At 41.5% G+C, this 25,769-nt stretch overlaps 1 protein-coding gene across 2 annotated transcripts in view; it reads left to right on the top strand.

The window, feature by feature from the left end:
- Positions 1-25,769, top strand: part of man1a1 (mannosidase, alpha, class 1A, member 1) — a 109,912-nt gene that overhangs the window by 74,440 nt on the left and 9,703 nt on the right. For both annotated transcript variants that reach the window (XR_004609014.1, XM_034527143.1), the window contains exons 5-9: positions 7,375-7,469; positions 17,819-17,942; positions 18,483-18,576; positions 21,954-22,069; positions 25,105-25,324. Coding sequence is in view for 1 of the 2 variants with exons in the window: in XM_034527143.1 (XP_034383034.1) it covers positions 7,375-7,469; positions 17,819-17,942; positions 18,483-18,576; positions 21,954-22,069; positions 25,105-25,324 (649 nt within the window). In the remaining variant the exon portion in view is untranslated. The remainder of the gene's footprint in view (positions 1-7,374; positions 7,470-17,818; positions 17,943-18,482; positions 18,577-21,953; positions 22,070-25,104; positions 25,325-25,769) is intronic.

Genomic DNA, 25,769 nt, shown 5'->3' with positions numbered 1-25,769 from the left:
AGAACATAATGAAATATATAATCAAATTTGCACTTGAAATAAACTCAATTAATGCGTGGCTGAGGCTCATGTCGAGTAGAGCATCTGGTAGTTAGCCGTTGGTGTTTGAGTTTGTGCTTGAGTGGGTCGATGAGAGGCCTATTGTAGTGTAAATTAGTGCCGTTTTTTCAGTCAGTCCGTTGATCATAACATTAATGAACACATTGCTCGTCCTGACTATAACATAAAGTGTGCCTGTGCATTCATCTCACCGGAGTGAAAATGAAAAGGATAAATAATGATTTGGAGCCTTATCCCCCTGAAAAGTTACCCATGGTGCACCTTGATGCTCAGTTTAGAGGAAAAGCACCTGGCATCAATATGATCTTTCCATCTGGAAGCATCTTTGGATACTTTTCTTGAAGCATCCTTGAGTGCATATTTTTCTGTGACCGTGCGAAAGATAGTATTTGGCCTCATAAATGAGGTTATGATGCAAAAATATAAACATATAAATGTAGTTCATGCCTAATACGTACTTGTGGTGCTGGCAGCCCATATGAAGGTCATGTTGTATGGTACTGGAACACTTAAAAGGGGGCATTCAAGAAGCAGATCGGTAGGCATGAGTCTTTATTGAGAAAAATATTGATGAAGGAGGCACAAATGAACCTTGGGAAATTCAACAAAAATATCTTAAAGTTGAAGGAGAAAAGAAAAAATAGCAGTTGGCCATGTGCATGTAAATATAACTAGGTAGAAATCTTCTAAAAAGATTGTGTGTGCATGCACCATTAAAGGAAGCAGAGAGAAAAGACGAGTTTCATAGGTGGGTGACAACAAGAGGAGGAGGAGGAGGAGGAGGAAGAAGAGTGTTCAGGGTCCAGGAGGAGGAGGAGGAGGAGTCATGCGGGGCTCGCTCCGTCCCCGCAGACGCTGCTGTATTCTGGGCCACGTGTCCCACAAGGCCTGCTGGGTCATTCATCTTAGTTAGGGAGCTGTCCAGGCGACTCTCTGCAGACTGCATCACAAAATCAAGCTGGAAACTTGATTCTGTGAACACACACACTCAAACACACACACACACACATGTCAACACCTACCCATTCCCACATACTTAAAACGTTACTATCCTTGTACAAGCCTTAATTCATGTAATTTATCTTCGTCGGGGCCAATACACACTTGTACCGACACCTGTCGTCTATGCTCAGCATACTGAAAGTGGAGCAGGGGAAGGGCAGGGTTACACCTGTAGGTTATTCTCCCCTTAAACATGAATGCTCAAAATAAGATTCAACTTTACAGTAGTTTCACATCTTAAAATCAAAAGTAAGTGTTAACAGCCTACGTGTTTGACCATTGTTGACACTTCATTCTTCACCCATTTGCCAAAAACTAATCTGAGCTGCTAAAAACGCATATTTTCATTATCGATTAATAACATGAACGATCATCTTCTCTACTAATCATCTAATTGTTTGGTCTAAATGCCTTATACTATTTAAAAATACCTGTGACAGTTTCCCAAAGTCCAAGGTGAGGTGACATATTGTTTTCTCCAACTAGAATGAGTTTACTTTCGTAGAAGAAGTCTATGATTCTAATCCAATGCACCTTTTGTCCAATTCAGTGAGTAAAACCTCACGATCTGCTAGCTGTGTGTGTGTGTGTGTGTGTGCTTAAAACAAATCTAGTTAGGGAGGTTGTAAAAAGATATGCGTTTTTACTATAAAAAAAAAAAAAGGATTTCCTTTGACCAAACATGGCTTTTTTTTACTTCTATAGGACACACAGCAGATCAATTGACTCTTCTTCAGTCTTTCTGTGACCGTTAATTGAGTGTCAACTTGGAATTGGAATCCGTTCATACAGGAAAGACAAAAAAAGATGTGTTGTGTTTAACGCCTCATTGAAAGTCTCATTGTTGACAGTGTGAACCGATCTATACGCTGTCGCGGTACACCGGTCATGTTTGTGCACAAGCTGTATCGGCTTATCTCATGTACTCCCTCAGCCGTCCTCCCTCACTTGTATTTCATTTAGTGACTATCAGCAAATGTCCCACATTGTCTGGACTCCAGAGACTTACTTTAAAAATGTAAAAATAAACAAAAAAACATCATGATTAAATTATTTGAATGTGCTGTGTGTTGTAATGAGGCTTTAATTTGTTTGTGTCTCCACAAGTGATTAGTCTAGAAACCGGTATTTGACCCCTGAGCCACTCAAATCTGAGGTTTTCTATTGAATATATTGAGTGGTCGACTCTTATTGTGGAGGGCAAACATAACGGCCAAACCTTCAAGAGGAGGGAAGGCACAGCGAATGTCCTCCCTCTCGTTCTACTTGTTCTTTTCCTCGCTGGTCTCCGGAGCTTTAACCCATCCTGTCATGTCCTTCTTTGTCTTTGTGATCATTGACCTGAATCCTCTCCATTAGTTCATGTTTTTATAAATGAAGGGTTATTTTTCAAAGAGGTCTGGAGGTAATATGAGCAGTATGTCTCTTCAATCAGGCCTTAGACAACCAGACGCTCGACACTAACGGCGTCTCAAATCTGATTATTTTGTGCCATAATAATGCTACATTGTGAGGAACAAGTCCTTGTTGAAATCGGATAGCAAGCTAACGTTAGCCATTAGTAGCCGGCAAGTAGCACAGTTGGGTTGAGTTTCAAGCTCTATTCAGAAAGAAAAGTATTAGGCAAAAGGTTAACAATACCGTGATGTGTTCAAATGTAATCTTGAATCTTGGAAAAGCTTGAATATATACTGTACAGTTGTTTGGGGGAGATGTTTTCACAGCAATACAGAATTAATCTGGGAGAGGAATTTATGACCGAGCTCAAACTACAATTTTTGTATTTTTTTACCGTGCTATTGAACTGGGTATTGGGAATTGTGTCATTTGACTGGTATTTGTATTGACTACTTACTTTCTGGTATCCCTAAACAAGAGTCACATGGATAGTTGGGTGCCATTGGATCTAATTTTAGAGTGCATGCTATACAGCCTACAGAAAGTGAGCATGCACAACCAAATATCAGCTGTTTTTTATTCTGGGACAAAGTGATTCGGCATTTGGCAGCATAACGTATGAGTGAAAGATCGTGTTTTGACGATTAATTTCCTCATTACTTAGCAGGTGGGAATGATGAGAGCACACAAGTCTTCCTACTTTCACTTCTCTTCATCTGCTCCCGTATTATGAAACTTCTTACTCAGACCTGATCGCAGCATGACAGATGTACTCAGGCCAGAAGTAATAACCATGCACACTTTCTCTCTCTGTGGACATCTCAGTAGTCCCAACAGCCAACTGGTGGCGCCACAACAGTGACTTACTTCCACTAATAATAACACATTTTATGTGCACAAATAAAAACACAACGCTAAGGTAATTTATTTTCCTGATGGCTATTTTGTCAGTGCCCAGGTGTGAAATGTGATTATTAACATCAGTTTTACTAATGGATGAAGCCACGAGGTGTGTGTGTGTGTGTGTGTGTGTGTGTGTGTGTGTGTGTGTGTGTGTGTGTGTGTGTGTGTGTGTGTGTGTGTGTGTGTGTGTGTGTGTGTGTGTGTGTGTGTGTGTGTGTGTGTGTGTGTGTGTGTGTGTGTGTGTGTGTGTGTGTGTGTGTGTGTGTGTGTGTGTGTGTGTGTGTTTGTGTTTGAATTGCTCATTAAAGCTTGTTGGCAGTGTGCTTGATGGCCTTGGACATAGGGTGTGTTTAATTTATTCTCCTGTGTGTCCCTGGGAGTGTTTCTTATTTTCCCCCTCAGTGTGCTTCTGGCATTATTAAAGGCATTAATCACTGGGATGTGATGCCTTGTTACGACACAGCTCCCACACTACCACAGCGGAGCCTGAAACACAGACACACTCACTCACAAATCTTATCTTGAAAACACGATTTCTGCAAAGTCCTTTTGATAATTATATTAGATACAGACCGCTAGTGTGTGCGTGCGGGAGCGTATCAACATATTCATCCTCAAAATCATTTCATGGGATTAAAGTCGACACAACAATCCATGACATCCAAGATGCTGTTTTTTCGGGCAGGTTTTCTGTCACTTCGACATTCCCACGTTCATTTGAATATAATATGAGTAGATCCGCCATTGATCTGTTTTCTGTGGCCAGCTGACTAGTACTAGTTTTAGTTGTTAGGGTGACAACCGGCGTCCGTAGAGCTTTAAAGTCTGGTTTGTGGCAGCTAGCCCAGAGAGAGCGGATGGCTGGCTAGCTTGTTAGCTAGGTAGCTTGTCGAGGGACAGTTAGACCAGCCCGCTGTTTGGCCTCTTTTCTGTGACCAGTGTAACATTAAAGCAAGGTGGAGCTAGCCGTTAGTTTGCCATCTAGCTTTCTAATTCCTCCAGCGACGGCCCTATTAGTTGACTTTATTGAGATTGGGTGCATAAAAAATGAGCTACCAAAGTCCATGAAAAACTCCTGGCATCTTAACAAGTTTAAAACGTATGGACTTTTTGACATTTCTTCTTTTCACCCACAATGTTAAATTCCAGACTGTCATTTTTCGCTCTTGTATCCTCATTCCACATGAATAGCACATCCTGTTCCCTCTCTTCCTCGTCCAGCTCTCGGTAACCTTCCCCTGCCTCCGACTTTTGAAGGAAAAGGCTGTCAAGTGTCCATATTGTTTTGACAAGTTGCCTCCCGTGTCGCCCCGGCTCTCACACCCTGCTGCGTGGCAGATCCTTTGGGAACAGAACTGCCAGCTTGCTGACACAATGCTATTGTAATGCCTCTGCACCACCTCTGTGTATATGACAGGTGTTTCTACACTACACAGAGGGGAGTAGTGTTGTTGACTTAAACGGCTGAATTGGTGCGTTTGTTACGGCTCGCTTTAAACAAATGGCAAAGCGTTATCGACTATATTCACGCAGAAAGCTTGTGAATTGGTTATGAGGCTGGCGGTCGCATAGCACTTACATATTTAAAGTGTGTGTGTATATGTGCAGTGAAAATGCTCTTGTGTAATTGAATCACACAATTCAAGAATGAGAAATGGTTGGCGCTCGTTCCCTTTTGGAAGATAATGCGCCGCAGTTACGACAGGCTTTTGAATTAAGGCTGCCTTCTCAGCCACATCAGATCAGTGCTGCGTTTGATTTGCAAATACAATCAAGAAAGACCTAAATGGTTTTGTGGTGGTCTTGTTTTTTTTGGAGAAATAAGCAAACTTAAAAAAAACTGCATTTGGGTTTAACTGGATCCAAAAGAACTTGTTTCCTCATTAGATAAGCTTCAACAGTGTCATCTTATCTTATGAGGCTGTTTTCTGTGTGATGACAGGTTTGTTTTTTTGTTTTTTTCTAAATCATCAAATCATTTCACTTTTTAACTTTGTCCTCTGTAGTGGACTAAATCTGTGCCACAGGAGCACTCCCACTCTACATCAAGGGTCAGTGATGAAGGAAAATGAATTGGCCATGCACATGTGGACTGCAGTAGTAACAGAAAAACTAAACTGACATCACGTCATTCTCGCTCTTGTCAGTGGACAACAGCAGCAGCCGTTGAGTCGAGCTGCAGAAGCCTTGGCAACGCTGTCAAACAGTCCATCGCCTCTTTGGCCAAACCCCGTTCTATCGTAACTGCTTGACTAAACTCGTGCCTGGAGCCAAATGTGGAAGTACTTCATTTTTACAGGCAACAAAATCGGACACCTAAGAGACACCATCACCCCACTGCTACAAAGCTGTCCGGTCAGATATGTGAACACAAAAACTTGCACCAGGAAATCAAATACAAGGAGCACTTGTTTCTGATTATGGAGTTATTGTGTTATTCGAGGGGAAACAAATGTGGTTTCCCATTGCAGCAGACACAGCCAGGGCTCAACGCTAACTTTTAAAAGGGTGGAGACCAGGCGTCAGCTTTTGGTTGCCGAAAATTAATATACGGTTGCATTTTTAGTCGCCTTTTACGGCAGCTTAATAATGGAAATGGGACATAAAAGTTTTAACATCTTAGAATGAAACCAATAACCCGATTAACACACAACTGGGCAAAAGTCAAATGGTGTGATTATGAGTACCCCATCAGGCATTACTTCTGTTCTAAATAGTACCTCAAACAACAAAAGAGTGCCACATACAAATCATATATATGCAAATAATCTCATGAGAGAAAGGTCAAAAGGCATGGTACATATTTACCAGTAATTCACTTGTATAGGAAATCATCAAATTCTCTGAGGGCTGACTTGTATTTTACTTTCAAGTGCAAGGTTCCGTTTTGTTTTACTTCTCATCAGCAGAGAATCATGAGGCATCCTAGTTTAATTGTCCTTTTTAGCAGCAGAGATGGAGGTAGAGTTGCATATCCTACTCTGAAGAAGTTTGGGTAATGAAGCTCTTCTGGACAAGTTTACTTTCATTGGTGAATTGGTCACAATTCCATTTTGTTGGAGCATAAAATTGGTGTTCAACTGTTGCATTGTACCAAAGGTCCAGTGTACGTGGCAGAAACACTTCTTCTTCAGCTCCAGATCATTCCGTTGTGATTTTGAGATTTAAACCCTTAAAATGTAATCTTTAGTGCACCTTAGCAAAAACCAAACGGGATAAGTAATTGAAACATACATGCAGCTGCAAGAGACAACAAGGCGTCCAGGGAAATGATTTTGACAGGAAGAAGACTGGAAGGAGGGAATAAAGGGATAAAACGAGTAGAATGAAGGAGGGGAGGAGTTATCTAGAGTACAGTTATAAGCTATAAAAGTGTTTTACATACGTATCAATAAAAGGAGAGCATTATATTGGCATTGGAAATCAAGGTTTTTAAAGAATTTGACCTATGAACTTTGACTCTGCTTGTGTAGGAAACATCCGCCTCAGTACTGGAGTTCATCCCCTGGTGCTGTGGTTTGGTTCCTCCAAGTAGTTTATTAAAACATGTTCTAAGCAGAGTAGCCGACACTTGGGAAAAAAATAAAATGTTCTGTTTTCTTGCATTCTGTTCCAGATACATAATTATTTATCAAAATGTCACTTTCGAGATTAATTAATGTTTTGTATTTGTCACTTTCTTCAGTTCCAAAATAACCACATGTGAAAGCGTGTAGCAGAGCGACACATAACCAGGAGTATAATAACGGCTGCAAATGATAACCATTTAGATTTGCAACAAGCGGTCAAAAACAATTATTTTGATAATCGATTATTACTTTTTCTTTTTGTCAAATAACAACCCAAAGTATCTTGAGTAAAAGGTTGGATACTGAATGTCGTGTGCTGTTACTCTGGGCTTGTCTTTCGCTTCGTGGGATGCAGTTTCTTTCTCAAAGGGTTGGTCAAGAGAATGTGAAGTCAAAGCCTCCTCTAATGAGATGTGTCTGTCTTTCTGTCTCTCTTACTCAGGTATACCGGAGGAAAGCGGTGGAGCTCGGTGAAAAGCTGCTGCCAGCCTTCAAAACGCCCACCGGCATCCCCTGGGCTCTGCTTAACCTCAAGAGGTGGAACACACACACACACACACACACACACGCGCACATGCTCACTCTTTCACTCAGGTGGTATTTGAGGCAGCAGGTCTGTTTTTACGGTTTGATACTTTTAAAGAGCTGTGTGGTCTTTCTGTGAGCCGGATGAGCACAAGCTCCTCTCTGTTCCCCTCTCACACGGCCGAGCTGAGATGTTTTAGTTTTACATGACAGAGCGGGCTTGTCGGACAGAAGTGGTTTGGTTCTTCATCCAGGACTAAATGCCAGCGGCTGGCTCTGAAACCCAGCTACCACTCAAAAGACAAACCCAAAGTTTCTGAGTACTCTGACAGGGTTGTAGGCCACAGTCTGCCTTTTATTAATGCACTGTGATACGCTGTCAAGGGGCTGCTGCTGGGTTTGACTGCTGCACACACACACACACACACACACACACACATTTATATATTTATTGTGGAATTCCTGCCTATTAAACAGAGAATTATTCTCAGTTGGTTGTATTTTGGATTCCGCAGTTTGGCATTCAAGTTGAAAAAATGAAAAGCTACTCTTCATGACGAGACAACTGGCGTTGTTCACGATCACATTATCAAATGGCATTGCAGAACTTCATTCACCTTTTTTATTTTGTATCAAAGTACTGTGTATATATATAAAAAGACTAAAAGGGAACTTGGTAGTAAAGTGAGTAGTAAATTATGGATTGTACAGCCAAGAATAGTTGTCATTATGCTTCAAAGAAGTTTTTAAGATGAAGAGCTTCCTTTTCTTTAGACACAGAAACCAGAATTTGCGTCCAAGCTCCGACCAACAATGAATGCTGTGTGACGATAATCTTTTCTTCCTCTTAACAGAGTAGTTTTAGTTGCCTGAACGAAGCCATGCTCTGAACTATTTAACAAGCACACATATAGCGACACAATATGTGTGTCAAAGCGGACGCTCATGGGTCTGCCATCCTCCACTTCCTCTGTCAATCACAGAGAGAGACTCGACACTCTGCTGTTTGTCAGACCTTAATTAAAAGGCAGGTTGTCATGGCGATAAACGTGCTGTGACAAATTACAATAATACAATACATGTCATTTAGCTGACGCTTTTATCCAAAGGGACCTACAATCATGTTACATTCATACACTGTAGACACACCTACAGGGAACAATTCAGGGTTAAGTGTCTTGCTCAAGGACACATCGACTAGGGCGGGGATTGAACCACCAACCCCCTGAATGAAAGACGGACCTGCTAACCACTGACCCACAGTCGCCCTGTTAATTTTCTTTCTGTCTATACGGGTGAATGGACTCTGCACCCCCTCTTGTCCTCCTCTCTGGAGGGAGAAACACCCAAGGGTGGTGTTCGTGCGTGCGTGTGTGCACAGGCGCATCATCGCCTGGAGACCGGAGCAGATTGCTGGTGATGATGACTTCACCTGCATGACTGAGCTATGATAACTTGGAAACACACATACACATTCCCATGCGCGCACACACACACACACACACACACACACACACACACACACACACACACGCAGCACCACAGCGGGTAACTGTAACTCCTGTTTCTAGCTGAACGTTTGCTGCTTCTATGTGTGACATGTACAGATGGAACAAACCAGTCATTTAGTTAAATGCATGTTTTTCAATTGCACATTCTGATTCTTGGTAATGGCTTTTTGAGGGAGCAACATTTAGACCCGCTACACTTTTGCCTTTGCCTAAATTGCCGGTTACACGTGCATCGCTGCACATGTACGTTTACAGTATGGTCGCCCGGAACAATGACTTACAAGCTCTATGGAAGAGAGCGCCGATACAGAGAAAAGCAAGTGAGGGACTGCCAGCGCGACAGGACAGTAACAGGCGTTGCTTTTGAAATCCAAGATGGCTTACACCTTGCTCTCAACACAACACATAGCTCCAACAGTAGCGCTACACATCACAAACCTCCTGTTATCAATAGAATGCAAATTTAGTGGACACAGACCAATAACTTGTATATCGCTTTCTTTTCATGCAGTTTGTCATATGTAAAACAAGTCAAGCTTAACTCTATAAATACACAGCTGAGAAATCAAACACTCTGGTAGAGATTGTGGCCCAAACAAACTCACTTAGCATGTGTTTAAAGTGGCCCAGATTGAATATATTGTATTTGCTGTGTGGCTGTGAGACAGGGATGCAGGGAGAGGCTTCTAGAAGGTTCCTCACAGATGGGTAGTTTGAAATAAACATAAGAGGAGCTCTTCTGAAGCTGTGTAGTTAGGAGCTGTTAGACTGTCTACACAACCTTGACCCAGATTGAAGCGGAGTAAATCTGTAAAACACACAGAGACAAATGCGGCCCAATTATCATCTCTCCTTTCATCCCTGTCTCTCCCCCTATCTGTCGCTCTTTTACTCTGTTACTTTCTTCATTTACAACAACAGCAAACCTTCTTTTTTCTTTTTCTCATCCCACTTGCCTATATTCCCCGTCCATCCATTTTACCTTGAGTGACCCAGTATCTTCTTCAGTTTTCAGGACGTCGTGATGTACTCCATGGCCTTGTTCGCTGTATTCCCTGTCCACAGTTTCTCATCACTCTGCCCTCTAGCTAGCTAAAGAAAAACCAAGAGGGGCGACGAGAAACAAGGCCACAGTTTAAAACGTGTCATTGCTTCGATTGCTCCTGGTTTGCTCAATGGCTCTGTGTTCATTTCAGAGAACGAGATACTTGTCATAAAAGCAAGTCTCTGTCTGTCTCGGCTTACAATTATGTCCGGACAAAAACATGCATGGATTTAGTTTGTTTCTGATTCGAAATACAGCACACAGCAACGTAATCTGAAACAACTCAAACCAGACTTTTGAGTTACGGCGGTGACAACCCGGGTGGTTTCTCTCTCTCTCTCTCTCTCTCTCTCTCTCTCTCTCTCTCTCTCTCTCTCTCTCTCTCTGTGTGTGCTTCAACCCATTGATTGACACTAACTGAGCGTAAAATGCTGTTAAGATCCAATTGAGTTGTCCAATTGATCTGTCTCAGACGGAGATTCTCCTGCCTCAATAGAGCAAATCTGGTGTCTCTGCGGACCGATAGTCAGTGGAATGTTTTCCCCCAAATTTAGCTTTGATAATTTGAATAAAATAATTGCAAAGGCAAAGATTAACTTCACCGAGAGATTCAGTGAAATATTCTGTCAAATGAACACGATTATAGAAAACGTTCCTGTTAGATTGTTGAGTCTTCTCTTTTATTTATCTTGTCTTGGAAAGTATTCATCAAGCACAAATACAGTATATTTAATTCAGTACATTCAATCAAAAGACGTTGCAGTTTAGATGAAAAGGTTCTGACAATTGTGAATCCGTTTTAAATGTACTTGATATTAAATCCAAAAGTAGGCATTAATAGAGAATAAAAAATCAATATTAGTGAATTAAATGCTACTACTTTGCTTTGGGAAAGCCTCAGAAATGTTGACCTTTTTAGTTGTTGCTGCCTGTGAGTAATGTCAGTTGCCTTTTTAGTAATTAAATCAATATGAATAATAAGCCAGTAAGCCAGACAATAAAAGGTTTGGGCAAAACTCATTAAAACATGGTGACTCATTCATTAAATTCAATGCTTTTGGACAATTAATCCCTTGAAATGTTATATTAAATGTTATATTATATAGTAATAGCTCCAATGTCATATATAAAGTAATTGAAACATCTTAAAAGTAGAAATTGGCCTTTCTGTACCATACACGTGAAGTTCCTCCAATATTGAGTTGTTGCTACGAAAGCCGTAGCAGCACTCTGAAGACAAACTGCTTACCCTATTTCTGCTGACACTTTTGGTCACTCTCACTTTTTCTCACACACACGCACACACACACACACACAAACACGTTACCCGGCCGTTATCTGCTTCAGCCAGTATGTCCCATAGCTCTTCTATTAACATTCAGACTGATAAAGCTCTTGCAAATCACTCACTGCACTGCATACTGACTCGCCTTAATGGGATGAGGCTTGTGTGTTGTGGTGTGTTGTGTTGTGTTGTGTTGTCTGGATTTGTGCTGCCCCGAAATTAACTGTTCATTCTTGATGAGCCCACACACACACATTCACACACACTCACTGTAAGTTAGCTGCCCACCGTCACCTACCATGGCAGATTGTACTTAACTCAAATAAAGTCTCAACATGGATTACAACGATGTCATCATATGAATGCAGCTGCATTGTTAAAGCTAACTTGTTTTTTCTTATCTCACAGAATAAAATGTAAAAAAAAGAAAAGTGGGACAGATTTAGTCCTTCAGCTACGGGCTCTGAGGCCAAGGCAATCAATCTTTAGCTCTTCGGGTCTCAGAGTTTGATTAATAGGCCTAGATGGAGAATGGCTCTATTAGTACAGACTAGAGAGGTTGTCACACTGGGTGACCCTGTGAAGTGGCTCTCTTGACATGAAGCCTTTTATTCTAGCCGTGATGGGAAAATTAAATTGCTGTGCTTACTAAAAACTGATGTCAGCTTATTAACATTTAGGGCAGCTGGTTTGTATTTTTATTTAGCGCTGTGCAAAAGTGCAAAAGCAGAATATGGCCTTAGTGCTCAACAGGAACGTAAAAGGGAGCGTTGTCGATAGAAGCAGCAGGAGAAGAAGAAGAAGAAGTGGTAAAAAGTTGAACGTCATGAACTAAATCAATTGAAATTCTATTCGGACAAGTGATCTCATTTCCAGGATACCACTGCTGCATTGAAGGACACCAGTTCTCTAAACAACTAAACTTTCAGATAATCTTTTATAATTTCCGTTTCCAGACACCCAAGACGGTGTCATCTCCACCCTGAGCAAAACAGCTAGTGGTGGGATGTATTGCAGAGGAACAGTGTTGTGTCCCAGCAATACACGTTCACACATTAAGGTTCAGGAAAGCTTCTTGGGACACTTAATGTTGTTGTCTTTGTAGTTACCAGGACAACTGATTTAATTCTGCTTCTTATGGTTGATGGGTTCAGATTTAGTCTTGCAAGGCTGTTGGCGGGGTATACAAGATACCATTGTAAACGTATTACCATTATTATATTTGTTTAAAAAAGTCTAATCTTTTTTATCTGATATTTTTCATTAGGATCCCTTAAACTTTATTTTTAAGAAGTAGAGCTATGCACAGTGAAGGTAAAGTGAAGAGTTTTTTGGCGCTCTCTGGTGGATTAACTATGTAATGTCCACACAGTTTCAAAATTATTACTAATCGGCTGACATACAGCAACAGTCATCACAGATGAACTACTATCAGGTGAAGAATCTGGGCTCTAATGAGTTACATTAGTAGTAATTTGTGGCCTTAATTTCCAATTATATAATTGTTTTGCATTTGGGGCAACTAAGGATGGTTCTAGGCGTTTCTACACAATGGTCAAAAGGGAGGTACCCGTGCAGGTGTTGTTACCATGGCTACAGTTCTAACAGCAAGTCCAAACGGCACACACTCAATCCCAGTATTGGTAGTAACTCTGTCTCACTGCTGAGTTGCTTTTTAACAGCAAAGGAAAGTCTGGCATTTGGGGTAGCCAGAGATTTATTCTGAAAGCAAAGACACACACACACACACACACACACACACACACACACACACACACATACACTCTTGCTCTCAGTGCAGCTCTCTCCTCGACAGTAACCTGAGGGAGTGGAAGGCAGCCATGATTTAAGGCCTCTAATTAAGTTGCTAACTGTGCATCTATGGCAATTTACATTTTCTTTGTGCCTGGAGGAGAAGTACAATAGATTTTAAGACAATAGAGGAAGAGATATTGAGGTGAGAAAAGCAGGAGGGAAACAGAGGTCATGGCATGTTTGAGGAGGAGGACAGACAACAACAACAAAATGGCTAAAATATAGACTTAAAATGAATTGGAGGACGGCTAGGATTTGTCATTTCAAATCCTGTCATAAGAAGATTGGACACCCTCAAAAGAACAAACAAGATGGACAGCAAGAGGACGATGTAAAACCTTCATAATTCACAATGGCATCGATCTTTAACAACACAGCCTTTTCCAGGTCGAGGCTTTGGATCCATATTTGTTTTATGGACCCCTTGAGTTTTTTTTGGCTGAAGAGCAGAGCAGAGACTGTTATGTCATGTCAGATTATTTTGACGGACATTCCCATATAAGTTGGTAAAATGCTCTTGAAACAGTATTCTGAGATACTGTACGTGTCTGAGATGTATAACACATGTTAACTTCTTAGTTATGTCTCATAGGTGCCCCATCATTTGTATACTGTCATACATACTGCAATGGAGGGGCATTAATCTCCAAAGGGCACAAATGCAACCTAAACAACTGACTTTCCAGATCTGTGTGCTCTTAGTGAGTGGGTAGAATACATAAACACATGCAAGTCACTGGATGCTTCCAACCAGTTCATCTGTGGTCGTGTACATAACGTGAACTACCATGACAAAGCTAATAATAGAGAGACGCTGTCTGCGTTTCGGTTGAATAAGTGACCGTGCTAACTGGTGTTTCTCTGCAGAATGGGTCTGGTTGCTCGTAATGACGGCAGCTGTTGAAAACACAAAAAGGCTTCATCTAATTTTAACTGCATACTCGTCTGTGTTTATTACCTGCACCAACCATTTATTTAAGGTTCTACCAGCAACCACAGACACATTTGGCTGAAAGTCACCAGTTAACATGGTCACTCGTTAAGCTGTAACACCTGTCGCTCTGAAGCATTGTTATCCTGTCTGAATCCAGTAGAACTTGAGGCAACTTTTAGATTATTGATCCTGAGACACCAACAACCAGAGATGTTGATGCTGTAAACAGTTGTTATACAATGTTAAAAGCGTTCTGCCTCGTCTGCATGGCTGGGGCAAAACGACACTTCCTCTGTCAACATGCGCACAGCCATTTTTGATGACGTCCGTTTTGGCCTAAAAATGTAAATGAGAAAAGTTTTACCCAAATATCTTTTTCAAACATCATTAATTCCATTGTGGCTGGCTTGATTTCACATCTTAAATATAACCGTTATGAAACAGGATTAGATGTCGGCCTCGCAAATTAATTGAACGCTTTCTGCATGGACTTGATCCTGATAGCCAAACAAACTGCATCATATCAGTCCGATGAGAGGTGGATGATGGCGGCTGATCTCTTTATTTTATAATGAAAGCTCAATATCTGTTTTGATATATTAGTCGAAGCCTTGCATATTCTCATAAAGAAAGTCCTAGCTATAGGTCACCCTAACAGTGTGCTTTTCAGTGTGTCGTATTACACTGCCACAGATGGTATAAGCATGAGGACCAATCTGTCTCCTGTTCGTAAACTGAATAAACTGAGACTTTTTATTCAGCCAGCATGTGATATGAATCTTCATACCCCCTGACTGAAAAATGAAACCGAGTGAGGTCACAAAACACAGTCAACAGGAGAAATTAATTCCCATTTTGCATGAGATATCATTGCTTTATCTTTGCCAGATAACGGCTTCACATTAGTTTGAAAGACATTTGAGGACGGCTGATCAAAGATATGCTCAAACATTGACCACTTTATTGGGGTATGGGTCTGTTGTGCGCCCCACCTCTCCAACACCAATAGTGTTTCGTCGGTTTGGGTCCATTTGGTTTGTCCCTCCCTATTGTCAGTTGTTTTACTGTTGTTTATACAATGCAGGGATAATAAAAAAGTAGGATGTCACTTAAAGAGACAGAAGATAAAATAAGTAATACATTCACGTTAGTTTGAAAGCAACTATCATCCTGTATCTGCTTTGCTTAACAGAGACTTGATGTCTCTGCTGAACGACGGTCACAAGTGACAATTACAGGTTAATACTACTTAATGTCAGCTGTACAGCCCTATCAATTAGCCACTTTATGCAAGTGGTCATACCTGACCTGTTTTTAATCTTTCAAGGGTGCATTTTATTGCTTATTGCTGCAACTGTCATTTGTGAGAGGAAGAGTGTTTTATTTCTATGAAAAGTTACATATTATTGCTTCAAGCTAATTCCCAGTGTGGCCCAAGTAGTTTAATAACTTCGATAGCTGTGATCATTCTTAAATGTATCTTTCTTAAACGTGCAGAACCCCCGGCCAGATTGATGATACACATAACACACCCTTATCTATCCGTCTCTGAGGATTTCATTTCTATCTGCCCTTCATTGGTTTGTGTGTTTGGTTTCCACAGCAGCTTCTCTCCGCTGTCTGTTGTTTTGGTCTCCCTAACAGATTTAGTTTTTCTTCACGGGGCTTTGGGAGGGATCGGACTGAACGGCGACTTGGAAAGATGTGTGTTTACCTCCACGCCTCCACTCTACCTAAGGAAGGGATTTATTGTTCATCACAGGGTTTATAAAAGGATTGAAAAAGATGGATAGACAGATCAAGCCTACAAGTTGACTATGGGGAAGTTTATGGTGTTGTGGAGTTAAAGGAATAATGTTCTTTGGAAAGTAGCTGGAACACTAAATGACACCGTAGATATAAAGCTACTATGAGGAACGTTCTGGTTGTATTGATTTTGGCCGTCCCTGTGGGCAAAAGTGGGAGTGTTTTCCTGAGCACCTTTATTTCCTTCAGAAAACCTCTCCTGTTATGGCAGCAGGGTCTGACCGTCTGCCCCGCTCAGGCCTGGTGGTGGTTCTACCGTGCCTCCATCCTTTCCCTCCAGCGGGTCCATCAATAAGGCCAGCAATCCAGCAGCTATGGAATAATGACACCATCGGCGTTTAGATTGTTTTTTTTTTTTATAATACTGTCTGGCAATGGGTACCATCTCCCGGGGAAATGAAGGCTCCATTTATGGCACAAAGGACGTGCGTCGTGCAACCATAACAGAAAGAGGATGGCGCTTTTCTTTTCATCGTTGGCCATCGGTAGCTTTCCATGTGCGTCTTCTGCAGTTTTTATCCCCAGTAGAGGCGCTGGCAGATAAGGGTTCAGCCAAAGTGACTGCAAAACAAAATGCAGCGTGTCCTGTGTTGTCGGTATTTGCTAAACTGAGGAAAACGGAAAGCAATCCAGCGGTGCCAACAATAATACCAATTGGAAATGCGAGGAGGTGGGGCCGGGTGGGGGCTTTGCACAAATACAACACATTAAACTTTCTGGGCAGGTAATCATGGACTTTAATATCCTATTTTAATGTCTGGATCAGTCTAAATCCAACCAACATGCAGCCCCAATCTTAATCAGATCCACAGTGATGGGATTCTTCCCCACCATGTTATGTTCTCTGACCCTGATATCTGCTCACTGCCTGATGGTGGTCCTCTCTGTGTCTGGTTCACTTGATTAAAGCCAAGGTGTAATGGGAAACAAATTATGGCTTGTGCAGCATGATGAGTTGAAGGGGGAATAATTAGTGTGTGTGGGTGTGTGTGTGTGGGTGTGGGTGTGTGGGTGTGGGTGGCACTTACTCGTAATTCATACTCTTCCGCCTCCTTTTTCTCATTTGGTGGATGTCTCCCGTGTGTGTGCAGCTCACGTCCACATGGAATTGTTGCAGTGCACACATCCTGGTGTGTTTCACAGTGTGGTGAATTGGTAATATGTATTCATGAGTAGTTACTTGAAGCATCGTCATCAGTCTTTATGCTGGAAGTGATCTGTCAGTGGCTCTAATGATCGCTCACACACACACACACACACCCCGTTGCTCGGTTTTCTGTCCTCGTCAAACGTCCCAGAGGTTGGCAACTCTCACATATGGTCGAAGGGTCGAGGCGGCTTCGTCGTCACTCCAGGCAGCATCAGGGGTGGGGGTCCGCGCGCTAGACACCAGCAAAGATATGAAGTCAAGTGTGTGTGTGTGGTGGGGGTGGACAAATGGCACCCATTATTATGACAGATGGAGTGAGGGGTTAGCTTTTAGTGTCGTTAATGTAACTCTGTCCGTATCTTTTTTAAGAATAAATGTTATTCAAGCAAAAGAGGTCTTTCGAAACACCATGTAAATCACAAGAACATGTTAGTCGTCTTCACAATTTAAAGTATGACCCCTAAGTGACCGATAGCCTGACTTTTGGAGGATTTGCCGTCTCTGTTCAGCTGTCAGTTTCATATCGAGACGAGCAGGTTTTCCCCGTGCTCAGGATTTATTTATTTTTTCTTTCTGACATGACTCAGAGTGGAATCTTTTGTCAAAGCGATTGTGGGAGTTAGTACGAATTACTACAAAATAAACACTGGTGAAAACAAGTCACGGCGGTTCTGCCTGTTGCTGAGCACAAGATCGGTGTTTACAAAACTGCACAGAATAATTTGACACGTTAAGCAGCTGTTTGTCTTGTTGTCTTGTTGTGCTGTGTGTTAAACAGAACCCTCTTGTCTCCTCCTCTTTCTATCTTTGTCCAGTGGTATTGGCAGAAACTGGCCCTGGGCTTCAGGCGGCAGCAGCATCCTGGCAGAGTATGGCACCCTGCATCTGGAGTTCATGCACCTCAGCAAACTCTCAGGGAATCCTGACTTTGCACAGAAGGTAACAGACACGCTTGTGAATAGATGATATTACCCTTTTTCCACAGTTAATGGCGGCATCATGCTTTCCACACGCACTCTTTGCATACGTGTCACCCCTTCCCTTATGTCTCCATAGATATATTGATTATGTCAAATATCGAACAGTTTCTGTCTTTTTAGAGTGCTTCATACAAACCTTTTACAGACAATCCCGCGTGTGATGTTTTTAAGTCGAGGAGTTTTACCGATGCTGATACCAGCATCTGAAATGCATCATATGCAGCTTAAAATTCTGGATCGGATGATGGCGAGAATGCAAGTCGCTGATCCAATTCCACGTCATCATATCATTTATCAGATCGTTTTGGCCACACAGGAACAACAGTTACACGATCTGTGCATCCTGCAACAAAACACCTGGGACTTAAAACAATCTCAAGCAGCCTGTTATTTCCTTTAGCGCAACAATGTGAACAACACAACAGTGCGTCGGAATCTGCTTGAGCAGAGCTAGTTAACGTTTCTTGTTGTATTTGTGCTCTCTCCCTCTCATCAATAGGTGATGAACATCCGGAAAGTACTGAATCGCCTGGACAAACCACAGGGGCTGTACCCCAACTACCTGAACCCCAACAGCGGCCAGTGGGGCCAACGTAAGTCCTCTTCCCCCTTCTTATCACAGCCCACTCGGTTTCTTCTTCCTCCTTTAGTGTTGCTTTAAATGCAGTGGATCATCCGTATGAACTGGAAGTAAGCGGGGTTCTTTGGCCCTTTACCGGTTGCAGAGAGAGTAAACATTGAATGCGTTTGCTTCATATCACCTCTCAACGGTGACACACATCAGTGTGGCCAAATGATTTCTGCCCTGTCGCCACACAAACGGTCGACCGGCTCATGGTGAAACCGAGAGAGAAAGAGGTGCATGAATACAGGGTGATTAATGTGAAAATCACTGGCTGGAATCTTTGGGTTAATCATAACTTGGACTTTGAGGCTGATATCAGAAACATTTATAGAAATTAGCATTTGTCTCTTGAAGCATGTCACAGAGGTTCGACCTTTCTTTTCGCAAGATGACGCTGAAACACTAATGCCTGCAAATTACTACTTGTCTGGAATCCGGCAATGCGCTTAATGCTGCTCTTTCAAAGAAAACTGCTCCACACCTGTAATTTGTTCTGACGAAGACCAGAAATGCAAATAGCCACAGGCTCCTGATCCTCTATTACACTTTTAAAGGTGATGAACTTGAACTCAATTATTGTACATACATAATTTATAACGTATTAGAGCTCTCAGAACCACTGACTACTTTTTTATTAAGAACCGTCTTTGAAAGGATAAGTTGAGAAATTGATGCGTTGGAAGATACAAATTAGATTGGTAACTATTTTTAAAGGCTAAAATGTGCTTGTTTATCTTTTAAATTGTAAATATTAAATTGCTTTTTTCAACTTCTATCAGGATAAATATAAATATATATATATATATATCCCTATTTTTATTACATTTAATGGACAAAAACAAATAGTCAGCAGTTTAATTAGTTAGTTTTTGAACATTTAGACAGCTGTGTCATAATAATGATGTCATACTTTGTTTAACTTGCTCTCGTCCCTCTCATTCTATCTTTCCCAGTTTTATACATCTGTCATTATTCTTTCTATTTAATTTACTGTAGTCTAAAAAGTGCCATCTGTTTTTTTAGGTCTAAATTAAAGCTACTGCACCCCGATCTCTATCTTTAAAGCGCGTGTCCGCTCTCACAGATTGTGATTATAGGGTATAATTGTGAATCCATTATCAGACTCTTGAAACCATTTAGCTGAACAGGTAATGATGATCATTGTTGAGTGCTCAGGAAAAAGGAGAGGATGCAGTTAATGAGAGACAGAAGATATTTAATTCGACAAGGTATGTACGGTGTGGTTTGGGAGAGAAGATCCATCAGTAAAAGCCTCTCCTAATGCCACTTGTCACACGTCGGAGACGACTGCCAGCTGAGTAGATGTAATTAAAGTGACACTGACGGGCTGCATATCAAGATCCATTTTCAAGCCATTCTTAAGGCAGCTTTAAGTTATTTTTGAATTAGAGATCAAAAATTTGACTTCAGAACAAACTCAAAGTGACAAGCTTATATATCAAATCACCAGGTTCTCCAAGGAATAGTTTTTTGGGAAATTCTTTCTCGCAGAGAGTTGGATGAGAAGATTGACACCACTTTCTTATCTGTACGGTTAATTTGAAGCTACAGCCAGGAGACTATTGGCTCTTGTCATCACCACCCACAGATTATTTGGCTTTTGTACAGAAAAAAACTGATATAACATGTCAACTTTCCAAGTGGCCCTTTGAACCGGCAGAAACCTCGAGCAGAACCAGGCGCTGCCTCTACCGGTTGGGTTGGCACCTAAACACGACATCAGGAACATCAGATAAACGGTTCCTTTCTACCGCCTACCAAGAAGTGCAGAGATGAGGCAAACAAGGCCAAAAATAGATTAAAAACGGACTTAGTTTGAGGCATACAAAGTAGTCCAGAAAACATCATGTTCTTTGTAATTTATAGTTGTCAGACTGTGGTGTTTGAATGAATTGAAAAGGACACGCGCAGAGGTGTAAAAGGAAATAAAGAATCAGCAGAAAGTGTCATTTGAAATTAGTGCAACTGAATAACTTTTCTTGCTCAATTTGCTTTCATAGCTATTTCACCTTGTCGAGGTGTCGTGTTTCTTCAGACCAGGCACTGTTCTTCATAAAGTCAGGGCACATTTCTCTTGATCCCCACAACAAAAAGAACCCGTTGTGGCTATAAATTAGAAATCTCTTTGATCCAGTTTTATTATTAAGGCTTTTATATCCATTGATATGCGTCAAGAGTTTATTAGAGTCCTGTCTCAAGTTGTTTTTGATACCCAGCCCTTGTTTCGTGGGCTGTTTGTATCTGTGATGGTTAAATATGGACCTGCACCGCTGGTCTACTTGCTTTTATTATCTGATGCATGAAACGTATGAAGCTACTGAAAGCGCATCCACGGTTATAATTGTTGACATTTAGCTGACACTCTTAACCAGAGCCAGTAGCTGTGTTTTCATCCAAGTGCTTTATGCAAATGTTGACATATCCCGTTAGGAATGTTGAATAGAAACAACAGAAAAAATAAATAAAAATGCTTTAATGCTCGTCTTAGCCAGAGCGGGTTTTTCATCTACAAAGACATTATGCAATAGCGATGGGAATGCATTTGTTAAATAAATTATGACCCACGGATGTTTGCAGTCTAATGCTGTCTGAAAAATATCTCTCCACCACGGCTTCATAGAAATGCTGCTGTGTCTTTCCTGTGCCGTACACACATGGAAAAAACCTAGTCATGTTTCAGGTTCTTTTTTTAAAATGTTTTAGCCGTTATGTTGCCATGTGTGGTTAAGACATGCCGAGTCATAGTTTTCACCGTCTCCCTGCTTCAAAGTTTGTATCAGAAATGCTTTTACGAGTGAATCTTCACTGAAATCAGACCGCCCTATTTTAAGCGTGTCCTTGTTTTAATATTGTTTTAATATTGAACTCATAAGAGGGCAGATTCTCCTATTGGCCGGGCGCCAGCCCATCTCCGCCACCTGCCTCTTTTCTTTTCTTTTTGAGATGATCGCTGCTGACATTTAATCTCTGCGCTCCACAGTCAGGGCTGGACTCTTGTTAATGACACATACATATGGATGAGCCTTCACTGACGATCAGAAGGGGCGAATAGAGAAGCGCCACTCGACCGGCTGCCGGCTCGCCTACAATAGCACACATGCATAATAACACTGTATAATATCCCAGGCTGCACTGTAGGTGTGCTGTTTATATTACACACATATATCTTGCCCTCTGATCAATGGATGGTCCAGCGCTTGTAATCTAAGGTGGCATACATGTAGGAGGCCTGTGTGTGTGTGTGTGTGTGTGTGTGTGTGTGGGTGTGGGTGGTTGTGTGTGTGTGTGTGTGTGTTATAATCTGTGTTTGTCGGTGTGTTGCAGATCACGTGTCCGTGGGGGGCCTCGGTGACAGTTTCTATGAGTACCTGCTCAAGGCCTGGCTGATGTCTGACAAGACTGACGAAGAAGGCAAGAAGATGTATTATGATGCCCTGCAGGTAATACACACACACACACACACACACACACACAGAAATCTCTTCCTTGAAGGATGAAACACGAGACAGAAATATTCTTGCCTTCAGTTACAGACTTCACCGGCGCTGCTACGATTGAGTGAATAGTTTAAATTGATGAAAACAACTTACCTGGAATTGCTAGTAGTGCACTAATGTGCCTCCAGCTGACTTCTGTTCAGATCATGGTAACTATGGTTGGTACTGTCGTATAGCTCCAGGCATCCAGCCAAAGCCACCGCAATCAGAAAAAATTGCTTTCCCTGCCCAAGTTGAATTTTCGTTCAGCTCGAGGTGTTCGGGGCGTTCCTACACATGAGGCGCAAAAAGCCCTTTAAAATAATTACAAAGCACCGCCCTAGCATGCCTACGACTTCCCAATATTCTCACTATTGTAGTGTTTTACCATATTCGTTGTTCAAACATCAACCTCACCAGAGTCAGTATCAGTGATTTTGTTTCCGATTCCTTTTGACTGGGAAGAAAGGAAGATTCTTTTAAGACTAGATATTCTTTTGAGAGAATAAATTCTTAACTGTTGATCTAAACTTTCTAAATTGCGATTGTCGCATGTGAAGTTGATGTCTGACATAAGCAAAATATGTTGCCGGTACTTGAACAATGATAGACAGAATATCAATTATATAACAGTGTAGATAGATATTATCTTCTTATAGTTTAATACTTTAGTGACAGCATCTTCCTCCCTGAAATAATGATGTCATTATACTGTTAAATGCATAGAGACAGTTTAAAAAGTTTCTCATGTCTCGTAAAATTATTGACAGCTCCTCCTCTGCAAATGGGATATCAGGGTTGTGTTGCCATCCTTTCAGTCAGAAGTTACCTTTCCAGCTGCAGTCGAACGTTAAATAAATCAAATAGAATAGAAGATAAGAAGGTTCAATAGCTTTTTTATTTAGTATTAATTAACTGAGTTGTAGAAAACCCTTTTAGTGTTTGGGAGATTTCTCTCCCGACGGCTGTAATTGTACAACTGAATAGAGAAATCATCATTTGTCACCGGTATGAATGTCCCTTAAACGCACCATCTGTCAATGGTGTTAAGCACCGTCTCTGTCTCGACCATCACATCGTGTTAGAGCACTGATCTCCTTGAGCTGTAATTTACAATCTGTTGCACCACTGAGAAGTGTGGACCGTTTCATGGATGAAAGACATCTAACATTGCCGTGTATTTCAATTTCATCATCAACAGATTAAAACGTAAACACTACATTGGGCTCCACTAGAAAACTATGAATATATATTCTAAGTGAGGGTTTGAACATAGTGTTTGCAGACCCGGAGCTGCGAGGATGATAAAAAGCAGCTTGGTAATGACACCGGACAACAAACATGAGGTCAGCTCCAGAGATTAGAAAGTGGCACGTTGTATTTATTCCTCCCCGCAGGGCAGATATTAAAGGAATCCAGCAGCCCAAATAACCTTGAAGCTGTTGAAGCACAAGATAATAAAAGCAATAATTTACATGATGCCACGTAATCACCATCAATATTTTCTGGGTCGATTGTGATCGGTGTTTGGCTAAATTAAATTCCTGTTTGAATCATGTGGCTTGGTTTTTTTTTTAGCATCTATCACTACCATTGCCATTCTCTAATCCTTACTGGGGGAGCCAGATGGTGAGTGTGAGCAGATGAGAGATGATGGCACAAACACTTTTATGTGAGCAGGCAGAGACATGCAGCAGTTGAATCAACAGCCTCCTAAAGTGACTACACAGACGACGCGCAGACACGCCGACAGCTTTTCTCTGTTTAAAACAAATTGTCAACTTAAGTTGTGCTGACAAGCGGCAGGTCTCAGCTGGAGAGAGCCGACTCTCCAATTGTTTCTCTGTAGCATTCTGGGGAGCAAATATATTACATGGCAACTAAAACGCAGCATTAACCATGCAGGGATTCTTTACCCATAATCCCTCCTGATCTTCAAGGATTTTAGGCCTTCTTGATTTATTTGCCAAGGAGAAGTCTAGGAAGTGAGAGAGCAGTAGCAGCAGCAGGGTGATTATCTGAGACGTGAATGATCAAATGATATGATAACCCATGCTGGTTCTGCATATAGTCTGTTAAAGGGTCAGTACACCCAACGTACCTCTGGCACTATGAGCAGACCTTGTTGTGAGCTGCGGCGTTCAGATCTGAGGTGTAGACGCATCCCCAGTTCACCAGGCACTAACATATTTAAACTGAATTGAATATTTAATTAATTGCACACACACAGACACTAGATAGGCCGCACATAATTCTAAATGTTAATCTGCTCACAACTAGAATTGTGTACAAATTTCTGGAAATAATGAATGCCCCATAAACCAAGTGCCATTTAAAGGAATACTTGAGCCATAAAAAGACCATTTGTATATCAACTGCTTACCTTGTGTGACCTTTTAATTCCTGAGCTTGAATTCACGGTGAAAGAAGACTCAAATAAACGGCGACAAGTCTTAATGAATTGAAGTCAATGGGAGCTGGGTTTACAAAGTGAACTGCATTCACTAAAACCTGACTATTATTAACACTTCCGCATCATCACTCCCTGGTCCATGAGGCCGAAGTGAGTCCAAAGTGAGTCCAAAGTGTTTAAATACTACAATTTGAGCAACAATTAGAGAATACAACATACCACAAGATGAGTAATTGATATACAATGGTCCTATTGTGGTTGAAGTATAGCTTTAAACTTTGTTGTTCTGGGGGATGCGGCAGATATCTCAAAACTATGTGGTGTAAATCGTCATCTGGTTAAGAGGTATAATTAGTTTCATTACATTTTTTAAGCAACCATTTGTTAGCCTGATCTTTTTAAAATGGAAAAACATGAGTCTTTACTTTATGTATTTACTATGGAATGGAAATAATTTGACAATAAAAATACAGGCAGATTTACCTCAAAATGAGGACTCACGTCTGCATCCTCACTTGTAGGATTTAGGAGTGAGGACCAAACCGAACCCAGGCCTCATAAAACCCTCCGTCACTCTGTCTTCCAGGCGATAGAGACCAACCTGATGAGGAAGTCGAGCAGCGGGCTGACCTACATAGCGGAGTGGAAGGGGGGGCTGCTGGAGCATAAGATGGGTCACCTGACCTGCTTCGCAGGAGGCATGATCGCTCTGGGTGCTGACGGGGCGCCCGGCGACAAGACGGGCCACCAGATGGAGCAGGCTGCCGAGATCGCCCGGACCTGTCACGAGTCTTACGCCAGAACCGGTAAATATGCACTCACAGAGGATCAAGTGCACTTAAATGTTTCATGTCGTCCTTTTTAATTGGTCGCTCTGGTTTTAAGTTTGAAGCCTGTTTTGATTTAGTAGCAGCAGGTGCAAGTTTGGCCCCATTTTCTTCTTTTTTATCCTATTCATCCGAGTAAATGGAAAATTGTGGTTTTAGGCATATTTAAAAGTCCTATTAATATCCAGATCCACAGTTGCTCCATGGAATAAATACGTGGAACCAACTGTGTTTCTTAATACTGGCTTGTGCCATATTTCTAATAGTACTATCACTATTAGACATATCATGCTACCTGACATCCTTACTCTAGAGGAGAAGATGCTGATATGATATCAGCATCGTCTCCTCTGGAGTAAGGATGTCAGGTTTTTGAATGCTTGTCTTAAAAAGCGGTCTTATTTAACAGAACCACATTTTAATC

This window comes from Cyclopterus lumpus, chromosome 24 (assembly GCF_009769545.1).
Source record: "Cyclopterus lumpus isolate fCycLum1 chromosome 24, fCycLum1.pri, whole genome shotgun sequence".
Taxonomy (NCBI): Eukaryota; Metazoa; Chordata; class Actinopteri; order Perciformes; family Cyclopteridae; genus Cyclopterus; species Cyclopterus lumpus.
Note: the sequence above shows the minus strand (reverse complement) of the source record. Positions and strands in the feature narration are given on the sequence as shown.